Below are 25,540 nucleotides of genomic sequence, written 5' to 3' on the forward strand. Positions count from 1 at the left end.
TAATTCTAACTCCTAGCTTTGTACTTCGACAAGACTATTTGCTTTGGTATTATGATAAAAGCTATAACATTTTAATCTAGAAAATTCTAATAAAATTTGAAGAGCTTCCAGATCTCAGACTACACTACTCGTATATTGGTCTTCAAAGTCCTAGGTATCTAAGAGAACTCAAGTGTTGACCGTGATTGAAACAACATTACCCAGGTACCAAGAGGTCACAAAAGATACTGTCACCGAGGACACCGAGCATAATCCCAACTCCTAGCTTTGTACTTCGACAAGACTATTTGCTTTTGAACGAACATACTAAACAATCCTAACAATAGAATGGACTGAGGAGAGAATACAGCATTTGTACCAAAAGGAGGAGTCTAAAAAGCCCCTGTAGGAGAGATGGTTTGGCAAGAAATTAAACAATTATTTTACTCAATAGGGGGAATCAAAAACAGATCGCTTTTTTTCACCAAATCATCACCGTGCTAGTATGTATATGGGGGACTTGTAATGTGTTTCTCCCAGAAAAATCAAACAAGGCTGGCCTTAGCACCGGACCTGATTCTCTCCACAACGAAGCCACAGCCACATGTCGATTATGAGTAATCAATAACCATCCTCTAATAATAGCAAATAACCCCGGTCTATAACCGATTATTAAACCTAACCCGTGACGTGGTCGGGCTATTTTTAGCCATGAGATTGATATTATGTATGTTTTTTTCTTCCTGAGATGCTCAGAAAACAAAGATCCGAACACGGTAGTTTTCAAAATGTGTTTGAAGAAGGAGACCATGAAAATTGAGGGAACATTTTAACAAATTTGAGAAATGAGAATATCTGCAAAAGTTGCGAGTATAAAGAATACCAACCATTTAGACTTTGTTAAAAGACCGAGAAATGATTGCCCAGTTCAACTTTTTTCAAGGCTCAATGGCAGGGTTCTCACGCAGTGGGTACTTCCACCCAACCAACTTTTAGATGGACGATCTCAGATTTGGACACTGGGTCATGGTCTTAGAATGATTTGGACAACGCTGTTACAAATGATACAAGATACACGCTTGAAGATAATTTTTTATTGTGAACACGGTACAGATTATACTGTCATTAGAAAAGTGCATTATTACATAATATCCATGTTTGCATTATTATCTATTTATACTGAAGTAGTGTAAATCAGTAATATTTTTATAATAGGTAGAATACTTTGTTTCTATATTTAACTCACTAAGCTCGGGCATTTTTTTAAATGACAGATACCATAATGAGACAACTTTTTCTAAGCTCACAGACTAACCCATCTTTTGGGGCTGTTGCCTCTACACCTAAGCCTCAGAGTGGACTTTTTGTGTATGGGGTAAGTTCACAGACTAAATAAAGCACTACTTAGGTATACTGAGCTCTTGAAGACACAACCGGAAATTTATTTAAACCAAGGTGGATCAAGTCTAACAGAGCATACTAAAACGCTGTCAATTTTACTTTACCTTGAAAGTGGGAACACTTGTAAAAATATTTTCCAACTTTCCAGATTTCTCCAAAAAATTGATCCTGATTTCTGATTTATATATAAAAAAATAAATAAAAAAATAAATAAAAAAATGTGGGGTAATGTAGGGTCACCATGTAAAACAGTAGAGATCCTCAACTGTAGGCTGTAGGTATTTTAAGGTTTAAGTTTGACAAATGCAAGGTTGAGCTGGGGTTTCATCAGCTAGACATCTACCCCACCCTTTTCAAAGGCTATACTAATGTAAATAGCCTGTCTTACGTACAAAAGTCTGCACTGTGCAATAACGCCAAAGGCACTTAGTGACATGTAAGGCATGTTGTGATAAGGCTACAACCATATATCAGTACTTACAATGCTGGCTGGACCAAAGACAAGGCTAACACATGAGACGGACCCTTGGCAAATATCGAAGTTCAATATTAAGTTATTACCTGGGAACTGACCACTGACCACTACTTCTCTCCAATGATAAATATTCTGCGTGCTCAGAGCTCTATTATCACGACAATTATACCTAGTACCTATTCTATAAGAGCTATAAATTCATAAATTAGATACCTTAGAGCAGGCATGTTAAAATTGTGGCCCGCGGACCACAGTATCCTCTGGGGTATAGAAATCAAGTAGGTACAACATATCCAGCGCTGAAACCGGCCCGCTCAGACCGTCTGACTGACAGTCGAAACGTGTGGCGGAAAAGCTTCCGACCGAGGTCCCTAAGACGGTATGAGACCTACATGGGTCTTTCAGATCAAGCCTGAGTGGCTGGCATAATGGTCACGACATGATACTTGATGAGACCTGTCTCACAGTTATGAAAGTATTGGGGCTTAAAACCCTTTGGACGCCCAGAAATAATATCTGGGCCCCTTCCATATCCTATTGAGTGAGATGTTTCCTTCATAGGTATAATGTACCTAATCTAGCTTGTATAAGCTTAACCCAACTTTTAGGGCTGTTTGCCTCTACAGTGGCCTTACACTTATGTAAGCCTCAGAGTGTGCTTTTTGGGTACGAAATCTAGCCTGACTTTCACCTCTATTTGGAATGGAATAAGAGCCTGACCAGGCCACATTCACACACTACCATGTAATTAACCAATTACCGGGCTCTGATTATAGGACTGGCTCTAAATAAAAATAATTGTAGGAAAACTTTTTGTGAACAATAAATCCTACAATTACCACGGAAATCCCCCTAGGACCCAACTGCTGATGACATACGAGTGCAGTGTATTTTTCTCCATTATTTATTTTTTGACAACAAATAAGTTACTGGTGTTCTTTCTAACAAATACTTAGTTCTCATTGGTTTGAGCTCAATTCCAGAGGTTGGATGGAAGAAAATGCCTCAGGCATTAATCCCTGAAGCGAGTCCCTGGTCGAACAATGAGTACTCCTCACGATCACGTGACCAAAGTTTCATAATAATAATACTGACAGCGTAAAAATTGTGTATGTCTTATCTCTCATATAACTCATATTACATTCGGACGAAAATTTATTGAATAAATTTTGATTGTGACGAAGAGGTTTGCCAAATTTCACAAAAATCGGACGAATCTTTTGAGAGTTAAAGAGTAACAAAAAACACAGAATTAATATTCGGCAAACTGCCTATTATCTATCAAGTTTGATGCTAAAGATCTTCTAAGGCCAAGTCCCTACGAGAATACACAATAGAGGTAGTGCTATTTCAACACCAACTTGTCTGCTATACCTTGTGGTTGGTTCACCATGCCATCACAGGTCCATGAAAGCTGCCCAGTCTTGCTTGGTCTGCATTCTTCCTTGTTGTCCTCAGATGTTACTCAGGTCACATTGAATGAAATTGATTTGATAGTTGCCCAACTTATTTGCACCCTCAATACCCTCATGAACTTTAATACCTAATCTATCTTTCTTCCACCGGAAAATGCCTTCACATTTTTTTAAATAAATGCTACAAGTCTACACATGGGGTAGTGTACGTAAAAATATCTACCTGTTACAATAATACTGATCTAAAACACTATTTTTACAAAGCAAATTTATTTATTTTTAAAATCCGCTGTTCCCTAGAATTTCCTCTGTACCTACATGGTAAAAATTTTCAAGGTTTGAAGGAAAATTCATTCTACATATCCGTGAAGTAACTGCTGCCACGGGGTTGGTCCATAATGATGTGGGGTTTAATTGGGTGGGGTGTCTTACTGAGTATCTATTTATAAACATTCATCAAAGTCTACATTTGACCTAGAAATATACATTGTGAAGGGAAGGTAGGTAGGGTTAGGTTTCACACAAAATAATTCACCTACCTGACTACATTTGAAACAGGTAAATATTTCCATTATTTATACAGTAATTAATAGAACAGACACATTTGAAACAGACTCCTGCTGACTTTACCTTTTGGGTTTTGACTGTTTTCCATGAGTGCATTGGGCACATGAAGTCCGACAGTATGATTCATCTTTGTTTTGAACAGAGTACATCATAGCTTGGGTTTTGACTGTTTTCCATGAGTGCATTGGGCACATGAAGTCCGACAGTATGATTCATCTTTGTTTTGAACAGAGTACATCATAGTTTTTCAATTCCGTTTTCCTCCTCTCTCTTCATTTTCTATTATTTTTTTTTCGCGTCCTTTATTCTCTTATCTTTTGTCTCGGGATTTTTTTTCCTCATTGTTGTGCTTTTTTTCTCCAACTGTTTTCATTGTTGTTTCGCCGTTCCGCACGTAGCGGTTTTTCTCATTTAATTTCTTCTGTATTCTTCATTTTAATTTCAAAAAATACCTTTCGTTTCTTCCGCAATTCAAAAGATAGGTTGATTTTCAGTAGGTATGATTATGTGTTCAGTTTTACTTAAATCATTAAATATTTCATCAAAGAATTACTATTTTTATCTTTAAATAAATAAAAATATGTACTAACTCACTCTTTTGTTCACAGTATGTTGAAATTGAAAGATGTAAAAGTACTCAATTCCCTCTGGTCTTGTCTGTTCGTTGCTACTTTTTCTGATATTCTTAATTGGCGTTCGTATGGGTATGAACAAAAAGCAGAGAGAAAAGAGATGAAGAGAAATTTGTAGAAGGAAAACAGAGAAATTTTAAGACCTGTCAGAAAGTAGAAATATCATGTGCATGTTGTCATATATATTATGATATGGGGAAAATAGGTCAAAGAACTCAGAGACATGAAGGTAATCAATTAAGTCAATGGGAATGGGAAGGAGGGACATAGAGAGAGGTACACTGTACTCAATTCCCTCTGGTCTTGTCTGTTCGTTGCTACTTTTTCTAATATTCTTAATTGGCGTTCGTATAGGTATGAACAAAAAGCAGAGAGAAAAGAGATGAAGAGAAATTTGTACAAGGAAAACAGAGAAATTTTAAGACCTGTCGGAAAGTAGAAATATTATGTGCATGTTGTCATATTATGATAAGGGGAAAATAGGTCAAAGAACTCAGAGACATGAAGGTAATCAATTAAGTCAATGGGAATGGGAAGGAGGGACATAGAGAGAGGTACACGGAGGGGAAAAAAGAGAAAGGGAGGGAGGGAAGGAAGGAGAGAGGGAAGAAGCAGCACCTAAGTAATTGACTTTTGACTATTCACCTCATTTTGACACTGTCTCATAAAAGTAGGTAGGTACATAGGTATGTGGCAAAAAATTATTTATCACTATTCGTCTCTCTCTCTTCTTTCTTGATCTCTCACTCTCTCTCTTTCTGATTTTGGGTGAAAAGCACGTACGTCAATGAAAAGAAATAATGGCTGCACCTAAGTAATTGACTCTTGACTATTCACCTCATTTTGACACTGTCTCATAAAAGTAGGTACATAGGTATGTGGCAAAAAATTATTTATCACTATTCGTCTCTCTCTCTCTCTCTCTTCTTTCTTGATCTCTCACTCTCTCTCTTTCTGATTTTGGGTGAAAAGCACGTACGTCAATGAAAAGAAATAATGGCTTTCTTAAACTCTATGACGTCAGAGAGGATTGATTACCTTAACCCGTTTGTGTATGCGACAAATTTGGTGAAACCTAGTGGCAAAACACACTAAGTAAGTATTATTTCTACTTCTATATTACAAAATAAATATTATGATTTGAAAAAAAAAAAACGTACTATGTACTACAGCCTACATCTAATTAAAAGGTGCAACACTGTTGAGATAAAGGGACTTATTGTCCTACTTCAACAGTCTAAATCAGTGCTTCTCAAACTGTGTGCCACGGAAAGACAGAAGTATTGAAAAGTGTGCTCCGGTGGCAACAACATTGAGAAGCACTGGACTATAAATAAAGCACTACACATCTACATCAGTCTGTACAAAAGGTGGTGTTATGAAGTTTTGAAAAGTGTACTCCGGTGGCAACAACATTGAGAAGCACTGGACTATAAATAAAGCACTACACATCTACATCAGTCTGTACAAAAGGTGGTGTTATGAAAAGCCCAACATATACCTACCTAGGTAATGAGGCACAAAAGCTGCCAGACAGAATCACAAAGGTCTGATTCTCGTCAGTTTTCTGGGGGCTAGCATGCACTTGGCAGTTAGTTTGTAGCGATCGTCTTAATGCTAGACATGAAAGGAACACAAAAGACACAAAAACAGCTGGGTTAGAGAAACAAACATTTCAGTTAAGGTGTATTTTCCTTTCGGAAACGATTTTCCCTCTTCAAGATGACGGATTTCGTTTTTTTTATTGGTGCTGCCTCCCCCAGAGAGGGGAAATCAGCTTCAGAAAAGGGGACATCGTCTGTTTCCCAAAAGAAAATACATTAGTTAGGATGTGTACAGTGATACATGCAGTAGGTATTTTGAGCCATGTTCCCAGGAAGCTATATTTGTGAGACAGCAAAGTTGAAAGAAGAAAACCCGACACCTTGTGGTGAACTCCCTTATCTTGGCAATCTTTCTAAGTCAGGATGTGTACAGTGATACATGCGGTAGGTATTTTGAGCCATGTCCCCAGGAAGCTATATTTGTGAGACAGCAAAGTTGAAAGAAGAAAACCCGACACCTTGTGGTGAACTCCCTTATCTTGGCAATCTTTCTACTTCTTCCTAACCTTCTTCCTTTTTCTCCTCGATTTCCTCTCTTTCTCTCTTGGTCTAATTTTCTCACTAAATTCTTTGCCTCATTAAAAGAAAATTATTTGCCAAGATAAAAGATAAGGTTAGTAGGATATAGTATTAGTAGCAGGCAATGTTAGACAGACTTCACCAACAAAATTCTGCACGAGAAGAGAAGAGCACCAAAAACCACCCCACAGAAAAAAAAAACCTTTACATACATAGGTAGAAGGGCACCAAAAATATATTTCCCCTAAAAACCCTGTCAGACAAAGGCCAGAGCCAGAACTTCATCTGGTCGCGTGATTTCAGTTCAGTACAAGACATGCTGCTCTTCGGCCAGCCACTCACTGTCAGGTAGACAGGTACGCCTGATCAGATCCGCCTGGCAGGTCTACCTGATTAGGACACATACTATCCGGTAGACCTGACAGGTACGGCTGAATAGGTCTGTCTAGCAGGTCTACCTGATACCTGATGAGCACACTCAGCACACATACACACACTATCAGGTAGACCTGATTATGATCAAACGTACCTGTCAGGTCTACCTGTTACTGAGTGGCTGGCCTTAGGCCGGGACCAGGATATCGCGGAAGATCTGATCAGGTAGATCTGACAGGCGGATCCCTGATAGGAAGATCTAACAGGGTCATTTAAAAAAAAGAGAGTATTATCCCCAATAAGATGGAATACAAAGCACGCAAGCATCGGAAACCCCCCCAGTGGCGTAGAGAATGTGGTTTACCCTATTGATAAGAAGATGAATGCCGAGAAGGCAGTGGAGGTTAGTCATGCCGGTCCCGTTAGTGCCCCCCAACACATCCTGTGGGAATAGAAACAGTGGTGATAACGAGGGAGACAAGACGAGGGGTCACTTGAACAAATACACTTGAGTGCAAAAAATTCGGAGCAGATTGCATTTCCGTTCCTTAACAGCCTTTTCTGACTGTTTACAAGAAAAAAAAACAAAACAAAACAAATTTTTTAGCCAATCAGATTGCTTAAACTGAGATTAAAACTTAAACGGCGTTTAAAGTCACTTTGTGAACCCGGCCCTTAAAGCTGGTTGTCTACAAGATACTGCCTTTGGTTTTCTAGTTGGCCTTTGGGTTTATATTGGAAATATTTTTCATATTGAAAAAGTTCTAAAGTTCCCGAATTTTCTGCACTCAAGTTTAGAAGTCACGTGGTATTAGAGTGCAAAACGAGGGCCACTTGGTATTAGAGTTCGTTCTACACTTGGTATTAGAGTTGTATATTTTCACAAATGACCATATTGTACACAGGGAAGAGATGGGAAAACAAATGGAAATTACACAGCTGGAATTATTGGTTGGGTTTGGATCGAAATATTCAAAACAAACTCTTTTATCTGGGTCACAACAAGCTTGGGTTTACTTTGGTTCCATTAAAACTTAATGCTTGATCCTGGCTTTCCTGTTTTGTTGTGATTTCAACTAGCTCTTCAATTATTGTCCTCACAAAGCTTTACACTACTCACAAATACTGAACAACATTCTATGCCGAAATATTTTGATCAAACCCAACTCAATCTAAAAGAAAAGTACAATAAAATAGAGGACAATGACAATGTTATATCCTGAAACAAAGCAATTTGTAGGACATTGTTAGCATCAGATGGGGTTTGAGCCCATGACCGTGAAGCCTGTATGGTGAGAGACAATAATACAAACCACTAGACATCAAATTGATGGAAAAACAAAGAGTTTGAGGCTCATCAGTTTGAAATGTTATTCAGAATTTCAGACCTCTTGTCTTTGTTTTACCAACATTTGTAATATAAATACTTAAACAAATTAAAATTAAGTAGTGAACATTCAAATTGTGAACAGTGAACTGGTAGTAGGTACAAATATTTACAAATACCACATTATGTGTGAGGGTGGGGTCTTGTGCTTTATTAACAACATGCTCCTTTGCCAAAACCTGAAGTTTGTTCAAATTTATACATTTCTCCTCGGTCATAAACATTTTTTTTTTTTTTTGATGGTGAAAACGATCTTCAGTTGCTTTAAATAGGAAATATGTATAGGGACCTATTTACCAGTTAAAATTAACTTCTCAGTAAAAGATACATACAGATAATGTCTGACAGACCTAGGTCCGGGTCTGTCAGACAGTCGAAACGTGCGGCGGAAAAGCTTCCGACCGAGGTCCCTAAGACGGTATGAGACCTACATGGGTCTTTCAAATCAAGCCTGCGTGGCTGGCATAATGGTCACGACATGATACTTGATGATACCTGTCTCACAGTTATGAAAGTATTGGGGCTTAAAACCCTTTGGACGCCCAGAAATAATATCTGGGCCCCTTCCATATCCTATTGAGTGAGATGTTTCCTTCATAGGTATAATGTAATCTAGCTTGTATAAGCTTAACCCAACTTTTAGGGCTGTTTGCCCCTACAGTGGCCCTACACTTATGTAAGCCTCAGAGTGTGCTTTTGGGTACGACATCTAGCCTGACTTTCACCTCTACTTGCAATGGAATAAGAGCCTGACCAGGCCACATTCACACACTACCATGTAGGTAATTAACCAATTACCGGGCTCTGATAATAGGAAAACTTTTTGTGAACAATAAATCCTACAATTACCACGGAAATCCCCCTTAGGACCCAACTGCTGATGACATACGAGTGCAGTCTGTTTTTTTTTTTCATTATTAATTTTTCAACAACAAATAAGTTACTGGTGTTATTTCTAACAAATACTTAGTTCTCATTGGTTTGAGCTCAATTCCAGAGGTTGGATGGAAGAAAATACACAAATGACCATATTGTACACAGGGAAGAGATAGGAAAACAAAAAGAAATTACACAGCTGGAATTATTGGTTGGGTTTGGATCGAAATATTCAAAACAAACTCTTTTAACTGGGTCACAACAAGCTTTGGTTTACTTTGGTTCCATTAAAACTTAATGCTTGATCCTGGCTTTCCTGTTTTGTTGTGATTTCAACTAGCTCTTCAATTATTGTCCTATTTCTAACAAATACTTAGTTCTCATTGGTTTGAGCTCAATTCCAGAGGTTGGATGGAAGAAAATGCCTCAGGCATTAATCCCTGAATCGAGTCCCTGGTCGAACAATGAGTACTCCTCACGATCACGTGACCAAAGTTTCACAACAATACTGACAGCGTGAAAATTGTGTATGTCTTATCTCTCATATTGCATTCGGACGAAAATTTATTGAATAAATTTTGATTGTGACGAAGAGGTTTGCCAAATTTCACAAAAATCGGACGAATCTTTTGGGAGTTAAAGAGTAACAAAAAACACAGAATTAATATTCATTAATAAAAATATATATAAAAAAATGCAATAATAATAATAGTGAAAATTGAGAGCTCTTAAATAAAAAGGCAAAGCAATGTGTAGTACGGCAATGTACCCTCCCTGTACCTCATATACATTCCCACCCCTCATACACTCATGTTCTGCCTAGCAATTTTTTGACCCAGATTTTACACCCTTCAACCTGCCTCTAATAGTCCCAATTTTCCCTTCCCCTACTTTTATGCCTCTCAGCTTCTCCCTCTTCCGTCTTATTCACCCTACGTTCTTTTGGTTTCCTCCCTTTCTTCACGTTTCTTCGAGCCCTCTTACCCTAATTTCGTGTTTATCTCGCTCTCTACTTCACTATCGCTTGTTTTATTACCTCTATCTTCCGCCCTCATAGATTCGTAGAAGCTTAATCCTTTAGGGCTGTTTGCCCCTACACCTAAGCCTCTGAGTGGGCTTTTTGTGTACGGAGCCCCCCCTTCGTTGATCCCTAGAAGCTTAACCCATCCTTTAGGGCTATTTGCCCTACACCTAAGCCTCGGAGTGGGCTTTTTGTGTACGGAGGGAGCCCCCTTCGTTGATCCGTAGAAGCTTAACCCATCCTTTAGGGCTATTTGCCCTACATCTAAGCCTCGGAATGGGTTTTTCGTGTAGGAGTTAAGCTAAAATCTTCCTCCCTAGTCCTTCTTGACCTTTCTCAGGCTGAAGTTCTATTAGATACACTTCTAGTGACGTAGTAACGATGTCCTATGACGTGACGTCGAGCGATGGAGTCAAATACGATTGGGCTGTTCTAGTTTCTTCATAGAGCGTCTTTTTTTTAATTAGATCAAGTGCAAAAGCTGGTCTGATTCATTGGAATCATAGCCTTATCCGTGATATCGCGTCGCAAGACTAAACTTTTGCATCCAATTGAAGTGCAGCCTTAACGCTCTCTACCACATTTTATTTCCCTCTTTTCTCGCGTGGACTCTTCCTTTGTATTTCTCTTTTGCTGTATTGATCCACACTTTCCTCTCAGCACATCTCTCTTGCTGGTTTTTTTATCTTTTCAAATATCTTTACTTCCCTCTCGGCATCTTTGCTTTTCCTTCATCTTTTCTTTTTCCCCTTTTCAAATTCCGTTTTCCTCCTCCCTCTTCATTTTCTATTATTTTTTTTCGCGTCCTTTATTCTCTTATCTTTTGTCTCGGGATTTTTTTTTCTCATTGTTGTGCTTTTTTTCTCCAACTGTTTTCATTGTTGTTTCGCCGTTTCGCACGTAGCGGTTTTTCTCATTTAATTTCTTCTGTATTCTTCATTTTAATTTCAAAAAATACCTTTCGTTTCTTCCGCAATTCAAAAAGATGTAAAAATGGTGAAATGGCAATACTAGGTAGGCAATAATAAACGACCTTTTTTATCTGATAAACAAGACTTCAAGTAGGTAAACAATACTGATAAGATGTTTGTTTGATAAGAAAAAACAAGGCTTCAAAGAAATCAGACTTTTTTTGCTAAATGTATTACATAATTTACTTAGTGAGGTCTTAGAAAGAAAAAACCTTGTATCTCTAAAAATTCAACTTTTGAGTTGAGAAATTTGTTTCAAGTTTACTTAACACCTGTAGGACATTTTCTCATTAGAATTTGGGCTTCAACAGGTCTTCAGGGGCCCATAGGGTTCTTTTTTTTTTAAATGGATTTCTTTAGTTCATGAAATCATTAGATTAGAAGTTTATACCTACCATAGCAGTCATTTTCTAATAGACACAAATTGATTTCCTCTTTCTAGCAATACCTAGGTGATTTGACAGGATATCTATCACACATCACAAGTTTTTCCATAGAAAATGCTCGTCTATCAAAATTTAATACATCAACTAATCACCTACATAAGTTACAACTTTTTCTATCTCAATAACTTACCTACCTGCTTGCTACCTTTCCTAAAATTCTGTATAACAATACCCTAATAAAAGCTAACTTCTTTTTCCCCTCCCTAAAATACAATGTTTTTCTCTCCATGTGGTATCAAATCACCCACAAATTTTAAAGGAAATAGGTTAAATTGCAATATTCCTTGAGACCAGACAAGGTATAAAAAATGGATCTTTTTAACACACTCGCCATTGAAGAAGTTAATGATTCTTGCCAAAGATATTGATGGAAGAAAAATAGTCCAAGGAAGTGTGAAATTCTTTTCCCTCGGTGTTAATCAGACAGATGGCTCTTGAACAATTTGTTCAGTCAGATTATTTATGTAAATGACATTACCATCACTATTGCAGTGGTGTCCTGGGTGTACAGGGGCTCTCTTTCTTGTCTCCTTGTTTGAATATCAGAAATATGTACCTGGTAGAATATTTTTTCCAATTACTGTACAGGTCATTCACTGCTCGAACTACACGTGTTCAGTATTCTGTACTAGTTCTTTTGGGTACTTTGGTACTAGTATTTCACTTCAAGACTTTCACACCCACATTTGAATAGTGGGACGGAGTCCATATTTTTTAATATTGGGACTGCATACTGTTTCACTTGGTAGGTGATGGTCTTTTATTGCACTTTCCATTTGATTAATTTGACCCTTTTCTACTTGATAAAATGTTCAGCTAAAATGGCCGGATGGTTTTCACTTGATTTCATTAAAAATGAAGCAGTCTCCTAGTATTGATAACATGAACAGATGAAGAGGTCTAGTGTGTGCTCATCATTTGCATTCTTTGATAACATAAAGAGATAAGGTATTCTCGAACTTATTGCTTGAAGACATCTAGAGGTAAAGTGGTTACAGATATTTCAGATGCCGAGGTGAGGTGATATGATCTTCTTTTTGGCAATATCACATGCAGAGGTGACTGGTACCTTTCATTGGATAATGTTTACTAGCTTCAGGGAGTTTCTAAAGGGCAATCCACTACGGTAAATTTCGTGAATAAAGCAAGTCTCTTCTGGACATTTAGAGCCATTTTGTGAAACCCAGATGTGTGCGATTTTTTCTTCTTTGATTGATGATGTCCTCCTGGTCGGTTTCGACCGCGGTCCCGACAGCACTGGTTAAGTCCAAGCGATAGTGATAGCACTGGTTAAGTCCAAGCGATAGTGATAGCACTGGTTAAGTCCAAGCGATAGTGATAGCACTGGTTAAGTCCAAGCGATAGTGATAGCACTGGTTAAGTCCAAGCGATAGTGATAGCACTGGTTAAGTCCAAGCGATAGTGATAGCACTGGTTAAGTCCAAGCGATAGTGATAGCACTGGTTAAGTCCAAGCGATAGTGATAGCACTGGTTAAGTCCAAGCGATAGTGATAGCACTGGTTAAGTCCAAGCGATAGTGATAGCACTGGTTAAGTCCAAGCGATAGTGATAGCACTGGTTAAGTCCAAGCGATAGTGATAGCACTGGTTAAGTCCAAGCGATAGTGATAGCACTGGTTAAGTCCAAGCGATAGTGATAGCACTGGTTAAGTCCAAGCGATAGTGATAGCACTGGTTAAGTCCAAGCGATAGTGATAGCACTGGTTAAGTCCAAAATAAAAATAATTCTTAAACAATATGTTTTATGTTTTATTTATTTCTAACAATAATAAAAAGAATATACTCCTTTAGTAGGACTAAAGAGTGTCTTTACCCCCAGGTTATTATTTTTTTATTGTGGTCAAGTTCCCAATGCACAAAGAAATGGTAAAATGTACCTAGGGAATGGTAGATACCTAATTAACTCCTCAATGGTTGATGCTCAAGTAGGTGTTTTATCTTACCCTCAATATTTTCTTGCACCTCATTTCCTTTGCTGCGCCGTAAGTAGTTATTTTCACTGAAAGTTCCTCAAGATATGGTAAGACTTTCATTCTCACTTTTCGTAGTAGGTAGTCTAAAAGAACCAGCGCCCTTCGTTTTGTATTGAACTTTCCACTTCCAATTTGTATTTTTCGCGAAGCGAGGAAATGGTAAAAGACTTCCAATTTTTAATACACCACTCTCCAAGGCTAATCAGCAGATGGCCATCCATGTTCGTGGGTTTCAAAGATCTTGTCCGATACAGTAGTAAGTAGTGACAACCTTAGATAATAAATACGGGTAAAATGGTCCAAGACTTCCAAAGTTCCCACATGTCTTTCTCTCTAGCCAATAGCTTGTAGATTTCTGGCTATGTTTCAAAGGATATGTAATTTTCCCATAATAAACTCTTCTGGTATCATGGGGGATCGCCATCAAGCGTGCCGGGAGGCGGTCGAATGTCAAAAGTTCGAAGCGCCACCCGGGCTGTATCCATTAATTCAGTCAAATGGTTCAGGCCTTCAAAAGTCCCAATACATGAATACGCTTCTCTCCAAAGCCAATAATCTGATAAAGGATAAAACGTGTCCTTTACTTGAATTTAGAGCTTCTCCCATATGATGGGATATCCGAGAGACAAATACAGTGAAATGGTCCAATATTTCAAAGTCCCAATATGCTCCTCTGCAAAGCCAATATCCAGATGTCTGTTCAATTATAATTGGATTTAAAGATCTCCTCCAATTGACCGAACCAAGTGAAGTCTAAGTTCCGACTCGTTTTGCATTGAGTTTGTCTGTAATCTGTATGTCCACGAACATTTGATGCGATTTTAATGAAACTTCACAATAACGTCCAACACATAGAGGAAATTTTCTCATTAAACTTTGCGTAAAGAGGAGTCTGAGTGAGGTTTATAGTTCATTGAACCTCGTGGGATATCTTAGGGAATAAATACAGTGAAGTAGTCCGAGACTTCACAGACCCAATTACGGATTCCCAGGCCAATTGATCTTCTCTTTTTCCTAGCCTTTTCCTATTTGAATAGGGTCGGCGTTTCTTGTCAGTCTCTTCCAGGCAGCCCTAATGTGTACCTCAAACCAACCTCAGTGGTGTAGTGGTTAGCGCGGTGGACTTCGGATCTGGAGGTTGGTGGTTCAAGTCAAGCCATAAAATTTAGCATAGTGTATTCAGCGGGGCACGACATTTGTGACAAACATTTATGCTTAACACAATTAAAATTCCAAACTTTTTCTCACCCAGGTCTTGTTATTACAAAGGACATGCGTTCGTCCTATAATTGGATTTAAAGATCTCCTCCAATTGACCGAACCAAGTGAGGTCTAAGTTCCGACTCGTTTTGCATTGAGTTTGTAATCTGTATGTTTAATCCACGATAACTCTCGAACATTTGATGCGATTTTAATGAAACTTCACAATAACGCCCAACACATAGGTAGAGGAAATTTTCTCATTAAACTTTGCGTAAAGAGAAGTCTGAGTGAGGTTTATAGTTCATTGAACCTCGTGGGATATCTTAGGGAATAAATACAGTGAAGTAGTCCGAGACTTCACAGACCCATATACGTTGATTTTCAGTAGGTATGATTATGTATTCAGTTTTACTTAAATCATTAAATATTTCATCTGAGAATTACTATTTTTATCTTTAAATAAATAAAAATATGTACTAACTCACTCTTTTGTTCACAGTATGTTGAAATTGAAAGATGTAAAATGTTAATTCAGTTAGATTTTGTCTAATCTTGCTGGGCATTTAAGAAAAATGAGGCAGTAAATGAACTGTGTGGTACAATACAGTACCTATAACTGACAAATTATAAAAAAAGAAAACTCGAGTGTAAAATTACCTTTGATGTCATTTTTACACAGAGTCATGATGGATGATTGTACAACACTGAGTTCAGTGGTGTCATTTGTCTGAAGAAGTTGTCCAAGAATGTCTGTTACTTTGGGAGTGTACTCGTTGTTTTCTTTGCACAGACTGGGTAAATCTTTGATGGCTTGTTTACGCACCTGGGAAAGAGAGATGGAATGTTAAAAGACTGTGTCACTTTCCAGTACTCATCATAATAGGTACCTACAGAAAGTAAGTAAGTAATTAGATATGTGTAATTATTTTATTGTGAAGAAATTAAGACTGATAAATGACAAGGGATGGGCAAAATGATCTTTCAACAATGAATAGAAATTCAACACCTACAATACCAAACCACATGTGTTTGCTTTTAAACAAAAGGTCTTTTTATTATTATTTTCCACTTTTCAGTCCACTGTTTCTGACCGAGTCATGCAAAGAAAAAACAGCCATGGGTTCAGATTTTCAGAACACATGCTCAAAAACACTTCATTAAACTCTATTGAAGTCACTTACAAACAAGCAGTCCACAATGCTGGTGATATGCTGAGGGGTATCCTCATGAACAACATAGAATGGAGACAGTTCAGCCAGAAGTTTGAGTGCTTCCAATTGATTGTCCAAGCCTCCTGCTTCGTCCTTGGTTTCGGGAATTTGATCCAATTTGGGCAAAACCTTCAAGGAAATGTGAGAGGAATCATTATTAATTTCTTCTTGGAGTTTATTTTCAAGGAAAATAAAATGTTGCACGTACATTTTTGAAATTTAAAATTTCATGCTTCTTTACTCTTACCACACATAACTGTCTCTTTATTTCTTCCTCCCTAACATAAACTCTCATTTCTACTCTCACCTCTATCTGTATTTCTTGGTTTTAAGAGAAACACATCAAAGCTAATCTGAATGACCAATCCAATAAAATAATGAGTAACAGTTTCACACTATACATAATTTCAAAGTCAAAACTAACATAAACTCTCATTTCTACTCTCACCTCTATCTGTATATCTTGGTTTTAAAGAGAAACACATCAAAGCTAATCTGAATGACCAATCCAATAAAATAATGAGTAACAGTTTCACACTATACATAATTTCAAAGTCAAAAGACACTTTTTTAGATAGGTACCTATAGTAAAAAAGCAAGCATGCCAACTCACCTGTTCACACAAGTATGAGACAAATGGTGTTGAGGGAATTGCAGAGCACAGATAGGGAACACAATGTAGCGAACAGTAAATGCTACGATCCACATCTTCTGGATTGGAGGGGTCAAATGATTTGCTCAGCTCTGCATGGTGTTTGATGATTTCCATGAGTTCTTTCTGACCAGCCAAAGATTGTGAGAGACGAGACCAGGCAAGTAGGTCCATTATCTGCATGAACTCATCTCCAGTTACATTCTGGGGGAATAAAAATAATTCTTAAACAATATGTTTTATTTATTTCTAACAATAATAAAAAGAATATACTCCTTTAGTAGGACTAAAGAGTGTCTTTACCCCAGGTTATTATTTATTGTGGTCAAGTTCCCAATGCACAAAGAAATGGTAAAAAGTACCTAGGGAATGGTAGATACCTAATTAACTCCTCAATGGTTGATGCTCAAGTAGGTGTTTTATCTTACCCTCAATATTTTCTTGCATTGGTCAATGGTATACTCCTCTATTTCTTTAGTCATGATGTCACGGCCAAGCATTTTGATTTTAGGCACCAGAAACCGCAGACATTTTTCTCTCACAGGGCCGTTACTGATTTCTATCAGATTGAACATGCCCTTCAATGCACCTGTAGGAAAATGAGGAAAATTGATTTAATATGATAAAAAAGGTTGGTACAAGAGGAACATTTTAAGCATTAATTCAGTTAGATTTTGTCTAATCTTGCTGGGCATTTAAGAAAAATGAGGCAATAAATGAACTATGTGGTACAATACAGTACCTATAACTGACAAATTATAAAAGAAGAAAACTGAGTGTAAATTACCTTTGATGTCATTTTTACACAGAGTCATGATGGATGATTGTACAACACTGAGTTCAGTGGTGTCATTTGTCTGAAGAAGTTGTCCAAGAATGTCTGTTACTTTGGGAGTGTACTCGTTGTTTTCTTTGCACAGACTGGGTAAATCTTTGATGGCTTGTTTACGCACCTGGGAAAGAGAGATGGAATGTTAAAAGACTGTGTCACTTTTCAGTACATATCATAATAGGTACCTACAGAAAGTAAGTAGGTAATTAGATATGTGTAATTATTTTTTTATGAAGAAAGTAAGACTGATAAATGGCAAGGGATGGGCAAAATGATCTTTCAACAATGAATAGAAATTCAACACCTACAATACCAAACCACATGTGTTTGCTTTTAAACAAAAGGAAGAGAAACTTACCGACACATCTTCATCCTCACACAAGTCAAACAGAGCCTCAATGGCTTGGTCCATCAATGAAGGAAAGTGTTTGAAAAACCTTGTGATGAATTGAGAGGCAAGCTTCTTGTCATTGACAGAGCCTTTGACTGCACCAATAATGTCTGCATACTCGGCAACATGCTGTAAATATTGATTCATTATTAAAGAAGGCCCATGTTGTTGAGAACTTACAAGTAGGGATTGCAATGCGGGATCCCGCAATCCCGCAATCCCGCGGGATCCCGCACCTTTTTCCAATCCCGCAATCCCGCAGTTTTTAGCTGCTGGATTTGCGGGATTTGCGGGATTTTTCGGAATTAATGGATCCATGAATTAAGATAAAAATACCACAAAGAAAAGGTTTAAAATAGGTCGAATAACCCTTTTTTTATGAACTCTACAGGCACCTTGATTTTTCTGTCCAGGTAGTCTGGTTTCAAGTAGTGTTTCTTTTGTTCTCCTGATTTGAAATCGGCAACATGCTGTAAATATTGATTCATTATTAAAGAAAGCCCATGTTGTTGAGAACTTACAAGATTATATGAACTCTTAACAAAATATATTAAGCTTCTTTTAAGCTATTACCTTAGTTTTGATTAGATGGTGAGACTGTTGGATTTGCAGTTGCACTTTGATATCTTCATTAAATGTGAAATGTAAGGGCAAAGTTCTTTTAGGAACAAGCCCAAAAGTTGAGTTCTGTAGTGAGCATCATACTATTCATACTGTTACTCACTTTTACCTGAGATTAGCAGGTAGGTAACAAAGCTTTGTGCTTACTTCACTAAAAAGTGATGTATATGTAGTAGGTACCTACATTGTTCAGAACATAAGTTAAACCGATGTGGATCCCACAAGTCATATAAATCCCAGAATGTCCAAGAATATATCATGCCCACCATGATGCCCACCTATCTAGATGGTGTGAGAACAAATCTGTTTGCTTACCTCAGAAATTTTATCTTTTGCATCTGCGAGGATACCGAAATTCCTGTACAATATTTCAATTTTATCGGAACTCATTTTAAAAGTGGGAAATGTTGTGAATGCAAAGTTTGAGGAAAGTAAAAATGATTAAATTTCCAACTTTTCTTTTCCAAATTTTGGGTGATCGGCTTCAAATTTTTCTCCAAAAACCAAAAACTAAAAGTTTGTTTTGGTTGTTCCGTGACATTTTCTGCGCAGGCGCAACGCGTAATGCGAATGCGCGGAAAACTACGGTAGCTCTAAGCATCGTTTACATGATCGCAGAAAAAAGAACGCGTGGCGTTGGTCGGTCGCGTGGTACCTACTCAAAAATAAAAGAAAAAGAAATTTAACGTTAATTTTAGCTGTACAAGAATATCAGATAACCAAATCAATTAATAAACTGAAAATCAGGTATTTTTTTGCATAGACGTTTTTTTTTATTTTTCTTCAAAACACTGACGCCTGGCTACCGTAGTTTCTATGCGCATTCTCAAAAGTTCATTGCTGTGTCCAGAGATCGCAGCACAAGTATCAAAATCAAAGTTCATTTCCCGCCAAAATCAAATTTCCTGACACGAACCAAAAAATGTGACTGCTGACTGCCTGCAGTGATTGCTCTTTTTGAATTTTGAAAATTACAGGAACCAGGAACCATAAACGGCAGGAACTTCAGACCGCAGTAATAGTTGTATTATTACAATACCTTTTAATTTCAGAGTTTCAGACCCATGACTGCAGTCTGTACCTTGAAACCCATCAACTGATTTTGTCACCTTGAAACTGCCTTGACCAGTTTTAAAGTAATTTCTATGCCAGCTATAGGTATTGTGCTATTATGTTGTAGGTAGGTGTACCTATCTAGACATTTTACAGAAACATTTAAATAACGATAATAATGAGAGGTGTGTCAGTGGTTTCCAAACTTACTGGTCTTACTGGAGCTTCCATTCTGTAGACTTGTAGAGCGTAGAGCAGACGAGCTAAGGATTTATTTTCGTTCTATTTCTTGCTCTTACTATGATAGAGGTAGGTACCTTAGGCAGTTAGGTATCTAAATGCATACATAGGTAGATAAGTAAGTACCTACATTAATACAAGACAAAATTTGTGTGCAAACTTTCCCACTGCACTGAGGAATATTTTTATTGAGTCCAATCCAGTTATTTAATAATATAGGTCAATGTGCATATCTGCATATGCATTATGCATGATTATTATTTTTTTTTTTTTATTTAGAACCAAAAGTCTAGCATACCTATAACTACAAAATTTGTCTTTTCTTCCTCTTTTTCATGCCATATTTTGATATGTATAATTTGATTAACCAAGTCTGATTCGACCCCAAGGCTCAGTAAATAGAAACTAAAAACGGACAGGTAGTTTGACAACCGCTGCCGAGACTCGCTTGCACCCAAGTCCCAGGTGTTCTTTATGTAGGCTCTGGCTCTTGCATTTCAAACCCAAGGTACTAAAACGACAAGGCCAGGCAAGGTCGAAACCTCTATAAAGACGTGACTTTCAGCTGTTGAAACTGAAACTTTAATGACAAAAGAAGAAGAAGAAGAAGAAGAAGAAGAGAGAGAGAGAGAGAGAGAGAGAGAGAGAGAGAGAGAGAGAGAGAGAGAGACTTTTTTTGCCAAATGTATTACATAATTTACTTAGTGAGGTGTTAGAAAGAAAAAACCTTGTATCTCTAAAAATTCAACTTTTGAGTTGAGAAATTTGTTTCAAGTTTACTTACTTAACACCTGTAGGAATTCTCTCATTAGAATTTGGGCTTCAACAGGTCTTCAGGGGCCCATAGGGTTCTTTTTTTTTAAAAAAATGGATTTCTTTAGTTCATGAAGTCATTAGATTAGAAGTTTATACCTACCGTAGCAGTCATTTTCTAATAGACACAAATTGATTTCCTCTTTTTAGCAATACCTAGGTGATTTGACAGGATATCTATCACACATCACAAGTTTTTCCATAGAAAATGCTTGTCTATCAAAATTTTCAGGAATAAATACATCAACTAATTACCTACATAAGTTACAACTTTTTCTATCTCAATAACTTACCTACCTGCTTGCTACCTTTCCTAAAATTCTGTATAACAATAGGTACCCTAATAAGTAATAGAAGTACTCACGTAGGTATCCAAAATCTTGCTAACAAGTTAAAATCAAATCAATGGGCAGTATTAGAATTATTAGATTAAAGACAAACACCCAATACCAACATGTCATGGGCACCTACCATTGAACAATAAGAGGGCACTGACCTATCCAAAATATGCACCCATAGGTACCAAACTTTTATGGTTCTGATCTATGAACCATAGTCAAATTTCTCTAAGTAGATGTCTCAATAGAACTTTTAGGTAGTATTAATGAAAATAATAGTCGTTAATGAAAACACCTCACTTTTTGGCTCATTCCAAATCGGAAAACACCTTTTCTAATCAGAGATCTTCTATCTGGATGAAACAAAACAAGCTGTTTTCTCTTTCAATACGTACCTTGAAAACAGAATATTCATACAAATACTAATGCTAACCGATAGATCATTAAAAGCTGGATGTACTTCGGTTATTGAACTTCAAATTCCCATTTTGATTTTCTGGAGAAACACGGGATAACTTGAACTTTCGCAAATGTCCAAAAATTTATTAAAGTTCATCCACTTCTTCCAGCAACAAAATATTTAGAGGGGAGGGGGGAATGGGTGAACAGTAAGAGACAGTGTTGCCGATGTAATTACTGTGCATAAGCTCGCGTGTGCATAATGAACCATTTATATCAGCGGTTCCTAAACTTTTTCTACGCGGCCCCTTTACTATATTTTATGTGATCTTCAGGGAGCCCACATTCACTAAATCACCACTGCAATTTCTCGTGTTGTCTCAGTTCCATGACATTTGAATCGCACGGGTTTGTGAGAGCTGTCAGCAAAAAGACCAACTTTCTCTGTCGTCCACTTCATAGCAACGTGAAATGGATCTTTTTAACACACTCGCCATGGAGGAAGTTACTGATTCTTGCCAAAGATATTGATGGAAGACAAACAGTCCAAGGAAGTGTGAAATCCTTTTCCCTCGGTGTTAATCAGACAGATGGCTCTTGAACAAATTGTTCAGTCAGATTATTTATGTAAATGACATTACCATCACTATTGCAGTGGTGTCCTGGGTGTACTGAGATGGCTCTCTTTCTTGTCTCCTTGTTTGAAGATCAGAAACACGTCATTCACTGCTCGAACTACACGTGTTCAGTATTCTGTACTAGTTCTTTTGGGTACTTTGGTACTAGTATTTCACTTCAAGACTTTTACCCACATTTGAATAGTGGGACGGAGTCCATATTTTTTAATATTGGGACTGCATACGGTTTCACTTGGTAGGTGAAATGGTCTTGTATTGTACTTTCCATTTGATTAATTTGACCCTTTTCTACTTGATAAAATGTTCAGCTAAAATGGTCGGATGGTTTTCACTTGATTTCATTAAAAATGAAGCAGTCTCCTAGTATTGATAACATGAACAGATGAAGGGGTCTAGTGTGTGCTCATCATTTGCATTCTTTGATAACATAAAGAGATAAGGTAGTCCCGAACTTATTGCTTGAAGACATCTAGAGGTAAAGTGGTTACAGATATTTCAGATGCCGAGGTGAGGTGATATGATCTTCTTTTTGGCAATATCACATGCAGAGGTGACTGGTACCTTTCATTGGATAATGTTTACTAGCTTCAGGGAGTTTCTAAAGGGCAATCCACTACGGTAAATTTCGTGAATAAAGCAAGTCTCTTCTGGACATTTAGAGCCATTTTGTGAAACCCAGATGTGTGCGATTTTTTCTTCTTTGATTGATGATGTCCTCCTGGTCGGTTTCAAGTAATTAATAAATCCATTTAATATCATATTCTTGTTTTATTAGTTTCGTCAACCTGTGGACCACCTTGTCAGTGAGAAGTTATTCGGTGTTCTCGTTTCATTAATCAATTATATCATTAGCACACAAGCAAAACCACTGTACATTATTTCACCGAGGGCACAACTGTGTCCGCAATGTCTGCCCCTCAAGAGCAAGTCAGTTCTCTGCCTCTGCCTCCTGTCCAATATATCAATAATTACACAGATGAACTCATACGACGGGGTCGAGCCCCAAAACCACCACTTCCCATTCATGACTCCTATTCTATGTTTGGGAATCAGTTCAATGCAGACGACACAATCATTAGACCTTTGGAAAGTCAGGTAATTTGAATCAGATAACCAAGTCTCATGTCCTGAATAGTTGCGAGAAAAGAGTAGGCAATGCTTGATTAATTTGGTCCAAACAATGGAGTTACTTTAGCTCTATTCTATCAATGTCCTCAGAAATGGTACTGAAAGTTGCTTAAAAGCTATGGAGCTTGGTAAAAAAATGTGTAATTAATATTTATGTCCTGAATAGTTGTGAGAAAAGAGTAGGCAATGCTTGATAAATTTGGTCCAAACAATGGAGTTACTATAGCTCTATTCTATCAATGTCCTCAGAAATGGTACTGAAAGTTGCTTAAAAGCTATGGAGCTTGGTAAAAAAATGTGTAATTAATATTGTTTTCACTTTGGCTGATGTTGCTTCCACCACAAACTCCATAATTAAAAAACAATGGTAATGTGTAAATTTATTTTTGAAAATCTTGTCATTTTTATTTTTCAGGGAATCAAAAGACTGTATCCTCAACATTTTGACAGAAGAAGAGAATTGAGAAAGCTGAATCACTCTCTCCACTTCCACCACAAACTCCATAATTAAAAACAATGGTAATGTGTAAATTTATTTTTGAAAATCTCGTCATTTTTATTTTTCAGGGAATCAAAAGACTGTATCCTCAACATTTTGACAGAAGAAGAGAATTGAGAAAGCTGAATCACTCTCTCCTTGTAAACTTTCTTGATCTCATAGACCTTCTTGTACAATGTCCAGACTCCCCTCGACGCACAGAGAAAGTAGAAGACATTAGCTTACTATTTATTCACATACATCATTTGCTGAATGAATTCCGACCCCATCAAGCAAGAGAAACATTGAGAGTTATGATGGAATTACAACGTAGACAAAGAAATGAAACATCTCAAAGATTTCATGTTCATTTGGATAGGGTAAGAATAATCTTGTTTTCAGTTGACCCTAGGAACAATGGTTTTTGTGAAGCACCCCCTATGTGATGGGCTTTGTATTTTTATTAGGTACTTTATTTTTCATTTAGATTTATGACCTACTTTATTTGTTATTATTTCAATATTATTTCAATGCAGTAAGTTCCATTATTCACTTCTTTCTTCTGATTGAATTGTTATTTTCCAGGTGAATCAAATTTTAAACCAAGCAATTGAAACTTCCATTATTCACTTCTTTCTTCTGATTGAATTGTTATTTTCCAGGTGAATCAAATTTTAAACCAAGCAATTGAAAATTTGCCTGATACAGACTTGGATTCTAAACTTCTCATCAATACAGATGACTTCAACAGCAATGATTCAAATAGGAAAGATGATGCCAGTGTTGATGGTGTTAATCCTTATGATAGACTGATGTGTGAATTGGTGGATAACATGCCTTTGACCAATGATGGTTTTAAATAGTTGTGATAAAGATTTGATGAGACCCATATGGTCAGAGTTTTTGTCAGACCTTTTGACCAGCAGCCAGGAAAGTAGGGTACCTCTTGAATGAGTGGGCTAACTGCTGAGAATAACTTAGGTACCTTACTGGTTCTTTATAGAGCACAATTTCCATATCAAGTGTGGATTATTGTTGTCTTCATAATTTTTCCATTCAAAGCTCTTGGTCTGTTTGGAAGTCAAGAATAGTCACTATTTTTAGGGATTTTTTAAAATAATTATTGCCTTATGGTTTCACCAAATGAGATATTTCCCTGTTTTATATGTACATAACTATGATTTTATAATGAAAATTTTAAAAATAAAATTTGATTGGGAACCATGTCATTGGACCTTTCCTTTTTACCAGCAACCATTTTTTTGCCTTCTTAATCCAGGATACCTATTTAACACTGAGGCAATAATTAGGTCAGGGAGGTAGTGGATGTTTATTTCATTTTTTCCTCCTATAAAACTAATAGAAATAGGTGGATGCATAAATGAAAATCCAATAAGTTAATCTGTAATGAAGAAAAATAATTTTATTTTACAACTTACAAAATAGGGTACAATGGTACATGTCAAAACATAAATACCGTACTAGTAAAAACAAACAAAAAGAATAATAAAATCATCAAACGGTATTTACAAATGTGCTGAAAAGGCCTTTTCAGAAAGCTAACTTCTTTTTCCCCTCCCTAAAATACAATGCTTTTCTCTCCATGTGGTATCAAATCACCCACAAATTTTAAAGGAAATAGGTTAAATTGCAATATTCCTTGAGACCAGACAAGGTATAAACGAGTAGGTGGATCAAGTGGATATCTACCAGGGGTCTAACCTAAAACCTAATGGCTAGTGTATCTTCAGTTGCTAAATGGTAAACTTACTAAATTAAAAACTACTAAAACATAAAAGATACCTATCCCTGAAAAAAGAGCTTAATTCAAAATGATTTTTCAGACCAAAAGTAGATATCTACCAGGGGTCTAACCTAAAA

The 25,540-nt window shown here is 37.1% G+C and overlaps 3 protein-coding genes across 3 annotated transcripts in view; 1 reads left to right on the forward strand and 2 right to left on the reverse strand.

Annotated features, from left to right (window-relative positions):
- The window catches only part of LOC103505579 (tyrosine-protein kinase Btk29A-like), an 18,447-nt gene extending 14,462 nt beyond the window's left edge, over positions 1-3,985 (reverse strand). The window contains exon 1 of the mRNA XM_026820882.1: positions 3,901-3,985. The gene's annotated coding sequence lies outside the window, so the exon portion shown is untranslated. The remainder of the gene's footprint in view (positions 1-3,900) is intronic.
- On the forward strand, positions 1,261-24,916 carry LOC103505567 (mediator of RNA polymerase II transcription subunit 7). The gene is made up of 4 exons (XM_008469907.3): positions 1,261-1,354; positions 22,829-23,148; positions 23,749-24,039; positions 24,322-24,916. Exons 2-4 carry the CDS (start codon positions 22,960-22,962, stop codon positions 24,520-24,522), a joined length of 681 nt encoding a protein of 226 aa, XP_008468129.1. The 5' UTR covers positions 1,261-1,354; positions 22,829-22,959; the 3' UTR covers positions 24,523-24,916.
- Positions 15,126-19,080, reverse strand: LOC103505580 (apoptosis inhibitor 5-like). The gene is made up of 8 exons (XM_008469919.3): positions 18,888-19,080; positions 17,919-18,080; positions 17,516-17,681; positions 17,157-17,317; positions 16,690-16,932; positions 16,047-16,205; positions 15,523-15,688; positions 15,126-15,175 (listed from the first exon to the last, which is right to left on the reverse strand). The coding sequence occupies exons 1-8, from the start codon at positions 18,960-18,962 to the stop codon at positions 15,126-15,128; spliced, it is 1,182 nt and encodes a 393-aa protein (XP_008468141.1). The 5' UTR covers positions 18,963-19,080.
- Positions 24,917-25,540: the final 624 nt, after the last annotated feature.

This window comes from Diaphorina citri, unplaced genomic scaffold (genome assembly GCF_000475195.1).
Source record: "Diaphorina citri unplaced genomic scaffold, Diaci psyllid genome assembly version 1.1 scaffold182, whole genome shotgun sequence".
NCBI lineage: Eukaryota > Metazoa > Arthropoda > Insecta > Hemiptera > Psyllidae > Diaphorina > Diaphorina citri.